Genomic DNA, 6,292 nt, shown 5'->3' with positions numbered 1-6,292 from the left:
CCCCCGCGAAACGGGGTGCAGTACTGTAGCTCTTGCAAGTACTTTACTGCTTTTATAGCCCCCGTATATCGTCACGTTCTGATTATTGACCCTTTCGTGGTCAAACGCGGCATTGTGCCGCGTTTGACATGATTTTCAAAAGAGGGTGGGAAACGACCCTTTAAACGCGGCATTTTGCCGCTTTCTACAAAATCCACACCTTGTTTTGTTTTTGCCAATCAGATCTTCGCATTACGGCTTCTGATAGATCCTTTCTGTGCCGCGAAACTGAGTTGTGAATATCGTGAGAGCGCGTACCTTTTTTGGCCAGCCTAGCGTCATATTTGCGGTTCGGCTGGTAGCCCCATGAAGCGCAAGGAAACAACGTGTTGTAAACAAGGCTAGCAGATCCTAAAACCTATCATAAAAATTTGGTCGAGGCTTCAGCCCCAGAGCCACCAATCGTGCTGGTATCAACTATAGTATTCCTAGGTTAGATGCATGTCTTCTCTCTCAGTATTTTTTTGCCATGCGGACCAACTTCACCGACGCACAAGACAAACGAATTGTAGCGCTTGCACTCGAGTATGAATCCCAACACAAGCGAGTAGAGTGGAAGGAGGTGGCGCGGGCCATGAGAAGTAAACATTCTGTTCAAGCGCTTGAGAACCGGCTGCGTGCTCTGAAGCGCACGTATGGACGTGATCTATCAAGATTTCCACCGTGTTTTTTTCTCCATGTCGACGCCAACATTATCTCACAAGCAGCATCTTCGTCTTCTGGAGCCGAGCCAAGCCGAAAGCGCTATCCGCGATATCTTCAGCAACGTTTCGGCCGCGGACGTTCGTCAACAAGCGGGAAAGACGAAGGAGAACGCAGGTGAGATGCTGCCTGCCGCTATATCAAGCGTGATTCAAATGATTGGAGCTGTGCATCGAGACCACGTCTTTCTTGACATTGGTGCTGGCCTGGGGAATGTTGCGGCGCAGTTTGCGATTCAGACGATTGCACGCCAATGCTTGGAAATCGAGAAACGACCGGAGGTTTTTCTTCGAGGTGTTCATTGTTTGCGAGAGCATGCACCAAGGATGCTATTACTCCACAAAGTGTTTTTGAGCCAAGGAGACGTTCTTGATACGCCACTTTCGTCGCGTTTACCATTTCAGCGTGCACCAATAGTTTCTCTAAACGATTTCCTGTTTGATGAATTAGCAAAGCTGGCCGTACAAGAGCAACTGTATATGATGCTGAGAGTACGTTTGATCGTTTCTACGTCTCGCTATTGTCCACGCCATCGCGATTCCTGCCGAAGAAGATTTTGCTCCAAGTGGAGGCTCGCGAAAATCACGTATGGACGGGGTAGCTGGAAGTCTCCTCCAATCCCAATGTACATGTACACGACTGTCCAGCGACTGGAGATTATAGTGCGTTGATGCCGAGACGGTCATTGAGGCAAGTATCACGGGGACAAGGCAGGCAAGCGGCCGAAGACGAGCGAGGACGTGGTCTTCTTCACGATGTCGGTCAAGTTCAACAAGGCACTGGACAACAAGGGCAAGGACATGTTCCTGTCGTATCTAGCCTAGCACGAGAAGAAGGTGTCCTATGGCAGCTCAAACGTGAACCCGATTTCTGCGAACGTGGGCAAGCCTCGAAAGCATACTCTCAATTTCTAGAACAGAGACAGCGACGGCAATAGTTTAATCAAGATATATACCCGTTTACTAAAACAATTGCCGTGTGACTCTACTCTGTTGGATCGGTGGGCTCTGCTGAGGTTGTTATCTGCTTTTACTTTGTTGCCCTGGTGACCGGTGCTAATACAGAGTATCTAGAACAGAAACAACAGCGGCAATAGTTTGTTCAAGAAATATTCATGTTAACTCAAAAAGCTGTCGTGCGACTCGAGGGATACAGAGTATCTAGTGTTGTGATTGCACTTCGCGTGGCAAGCGTGTGCCCTGAGGGTGGTTCTTAACCGCGTCGTGCCATGTCATGGCACAAAATCGGATATTCTGATTGGTCCATTTTTCTGAAAGATCTACCCCTAACTGCTACAGTGGCAGAATTTTGGTGCCATTTCACGAGCAAGTGCCACCGCGCCACATACAAAATTTAGAGTTAAGCAGAATATTCTTTGATGGATATCGTGAAAATCTTCTTTTCATGACGCCACACGACATGGAGTCGAAAGTGATGGTCCTGATCATACTTCTTCTCCTGATAGTGCTGACCGCAACACTCCCCGCAACTGCTCGTCGAAGCTGTCTTCTACGTAAGCGCATCAACTGGGAGGTGCACTCGCAGCTTTTACTTGATGAAGGACAGTTTCGCAGGATGTACAAGATGTCTTATGCGTCGTTCAGCCAAGTTGGAGCCATATCTCCCTGTTGACAAGCAGCAGTCACGTAACCGGACGGGGACGGAACCAATTACACACATTAACAAGATTCAGATGTGTCTGCGTTGGCTAAGTGGTGGTTCGTTTCACGATATTCGCATCAATTCTGGTGTAAGTGTCGGAGCATTTTACACGTCAATTCATCAGGTGGTAGACGCCATAATTTCACACCCTGATCTCCAGTTAAACTTTCCTACAACGTTAACCGAGCAACGGCACGCAGCCAAGGCATTCACAAGACTTAGTAACTCGGGATTATTTAAAGGTTGTATCGGGGCAATTGACGGATGGCTTTGCCCGATTCAAGTTCCATCCAGAGCTGAAGTCGCGAGAGTTCGTTCGTTTTTTAGTGGTCACTATCAACGGTACGGTGTTAATGCTCAAGCTTGCTGTGACCACCACAGCCGGTTCACTGCAGTTACCTGCTTAAGTCCTGGAGGATCTGGGGATGCGGTAGCATATCTAAAGTGGCAGCTTTCAAATGTTGTTGAAAACCTTCCGAGTGGACTTTACGCTGTTGGTGATAATGCATACACCAACACAAATCACCTTTTAACCCCATTTCCAAGGCCACGAATATCATCGGCAGCACATGACAGCTATAATTTTCATCTGCGTCAGCTCCGCATCCGAATTGAGATGGCATTTGGTCTGTTGGTGTGCAAGTGGCGCGTGTTCAAGGCGCCACTAGAAATTGGATTTAAACGGGTCCCGTCTACTATATTAGCCGCTTGTATCCTGCACAACTGGTGCATCAACCAACGCCTGCGTGAGAACAACCGCTACTGTGTGGAAGATGACGAAGACTTAATTGATGGTATTGACGAGGTGGGCCGTGAACAAGTAGCCATACAAGATGCAACGATAGAATTACACGATGCTTCGATCTATCGGCGTTTGTATCAGTCGTCAGATCTAGCAATTGATGGAGACACAACCAGTTGTTCGGAGTGGGCCCGCAATGCGCTGGTTGGGCTAATTGAGCACGAAGCGATTTTGCGTCCAATGCGCAATATTGCTAGACGAGCACAGCAGAGCCGAGAAACGCTATAAGCCTCATTAGTATCGTTAAATGCCAAAACACTGAGTTTTATTTCGTATGTGAGGGATTATTATCTGAACGGTTCATATCCAGCAAAAAAAACACGAATGTCCACGTCTGCGAGGTCGAGATTTTTTTAAGTCTTCGTGGACGTTGATCTGTGGGTGTTGTGACGTCAATCCATAGCCTCCAGTTGGTTCTCGTAGCGGTGTAGGCGCTGCTGATACTTTAGAAGACTCGCCTCTAGTGAAGGATCGGTAGCTCCATCCATCTCCGATTTCGTTGACTTTCCTTTACTTGAGCAATGAGCTGATGCAACTTTGCGATACGATCAATGAGCTGGCTCTCATCTTGGGTTCCACGAGTGCTTAATGAAGCCGTTGGAGATGTAACTGGAGCTCCCAGCAGATAATCTGCCATCCTGGTTACCGTACTAACCACTTGATTCTGCCATTTAGCTGTTTTGTTGGTAGGTGTGATGCGGCGAGAAATAGCTAGCTTCAATGAGTCAATTTCATCTTCTGGGTGCATGCCACCATTGACGTAGTGTTCGAGCTCGGGCTTAACTTCAGTGCAGATCTTTAGATAGAGTGTATCTAAGTTGCCGTCACAAAAATTGTAGAAGTCGTTGCTGTTCTGGCCGGAGACGAAAATTTTTGCTTGCGCCTTCTTGTACTTTGCGTTGCCTTTTTTCCACATGTCGTAGAGCTTGGCGTCATCGTGGTGCACGATCATGGAGGTGTTAATGTTGCCGAACCCTGAATTGTCGGCTGCCTTGTCGAATAGTTTGTTGTAGTCGGTAGTATTTCGCCGAAACTCCACACCAACATCTTTCCAGAATGTTGACTTGTCATTCACTTCACCTACGTCAAGTTGCTCACGCGTCACGGTGCCGTCTGACCGAGCAAGACGCTCCGCAAAGCGGTCGGAGAAGATAATATTCATGAGCCTAATGAAGCAATTCTTTGTCTTCCGTAAGCCCGGTTCCAGAAGAATATCTTCGTCCACCGTAGCCTCGACAGCTCGTTTTGTTGCGTCATACGATCGCAGGTAGCGTATTTGCTCCTGTTTGCTAGTCGATCGGAAAAGGCGGAGGTTTCTTTCGGTGCATTCCTTTCTTAACTGCGCCACCGTCCACAATTCGTAGTCGTTGATTTTCGGCGGGAGGACTTTGCCTGGGTTTTTAACGGTCCAATTTGTCACTCTCGCAGGCGTAATGACTTTAAAGGACGACGTCAGCAGTCACGACCAATGATTGTGGGTCCATTTCATCCTCTGATGATGCACTCAATATGGAATCGATAGCTTCCAGCAGTTCAGCGCCAGAACGCCCGCTACTGTAAACGTGAATGTCACTAATAGGCGTTGCTGGTGGAAGCAGTGGCAATGAAAGTGGTGCTCTCAGCGCTTGTACAAACGGAGTGGCACACGCAAGATCCAACGGCGGGTCGGCTGGTGCTGCAGGCTTGCTTGATGGCAAGCTTACTGTACTTCCATGTGCTCTCGTCCTTCGTCCGCAGACTTCTTCAAAGAGCTGGTTGTTGCGAGCGGTGTGGATGATGTGTAAGACTCCACAAAGTTCGACGGATATGTGGACGGCAGTATCTTGAGCCGCTTGCGCTTGTTCGCCCCCTTTTAGTTGAGCTCTTCATCCCTCGCTTGGACATGTTCGTCAGTACAAGCAAGGTAACGTTTCCGTTTGGTTTCCTTTTGGTAAATGATTTTCTATGTCAAATATTAGGTTAAAAAACGCGTTGTGGCACGAAATCGGATTTTTCATTTTTAACCAGTTGGTGCCATGCGTGCCACGAAGATGGAAGTGCCATGGCATGGCATGGCACGTATGGCAGTGGTTAAGAGCCACCCTGAGGGGTCATAAGTTGAAGTGGGTCGAATGGAGCTATCTGATTGGCTGATCCCAAATGATTGGCATGGTTAATGCCAGGGTCGGATTTGTGCATATCCAGTCCACATACAAAACTCAAGTGATTTTCGTCGCCAACGCCTATGACGAGTGTAGGCGTTGCCGACGAAATGTATCTTTTGTGTATGGATTCACACGTGATTAGGAGGACTACGAAGGAAAGTAGAAAGGAGCTAGCAAAGCAATACAAGAACCACTAACTCAATAAAACTCACTTTCGGATTTCATTTCTTTTTAGCACTCGACTACTACAAGCCTCGAACGCATACTCTCAATTTCTAGAACAGAGACAGCGACGTCAATAGTTTAATCAAGATATATACACGTTTACTAAAAAAAATTGCCGTGTGACTCTACTCTGTTGGTTCGGTGGGCTCTGCTGAGGTTGTTATCTGCTTTTACTTTGTTGCCCTGGTGACCGGTGCTAATACAGAGTATCTAGAACAGAAACAACGGCGGCAATAGTTTGTTCAAGAAATATTCATGTTTACTCAAAAGCTGTCGTGCGACTCGAGGGATACAGAGTATCTAGTGTTGTGATTGCACTTCGCGCGGCAAGCGTGTGCCCTGAGGGGTCATAAGTTGAAGTGGATCGAATGGAGCTATCTGATTGGCTGATCCCAAATGATTGGCATGGTTGATGCCAGGGTCGGATTTGTGCATATCCAGTCCACATACAAAACTTAAGTGATTTTCGTCGCCAACGTGGTGTAGGGATTTCCAGATTCGACCATACGCCGACCTACTTTAGGTCAAGAATCGGCTTGGTCTGATAACCCAGAGCTTAGGAGCCAAGGATCACGGTAAGTACTCGGCGATCTGTCCGGATATGCTATCCGGATAGCCGCTGAGCTCAACGGCCGCCTGAAGAGTCGGTAGAGATCCGAAACGACTACATTTCACTAGATATTTGTATGAGAAGCATAGGATTAAATAGGAGGAGCCG

The 6,292-nt window shown here is 47.6% G+C and overlaps 1 protein-coding gene across 1 annotated transcript; it reads left to right on the top strand.

Moving 5' to 3' along the window:
- Positions 1-613: 613 nt before the first annotated feature.
- Positions 614-1,412, top strand: PITG_11330 (uncharacterized protein; the record flags this gene model as incomplete). Its single annotated transcript, XM_002900896.1, has 4 exons — positions 614-704; positions 775-923; positions 969-1,216; positions 1,292-1,412. 4 exons carry the CDS (start codon positions 614-616, stop codon positions 1,410-1,412), a joined length of 609 nt encoding a protein of 202 aa, XP_002900942.1.
- Between the last annotated feature and the right edge of the window lie 4,880 nt (positions 1,413-6,292).

The sequence above is a fragment of the Phytophthora infestans genome, genomic scaffold, assembly GCF_000142945.1.
Source record: "Phytophthora infestans T30-4 supercont1.23 genomic scaffold, whole genome shotgun sequence".
NCBI lineage: Eukaryota > Oomycota > Peronosporomycetes > Peronosporales > Peronosporaceae > Phytophthora > Phytophthora infestans.
The sequence above is the reverse complement of the archived record's forward strand: the minus strand, read 5'-3'. Positions and strand labels throughout refer to the sequence as shown.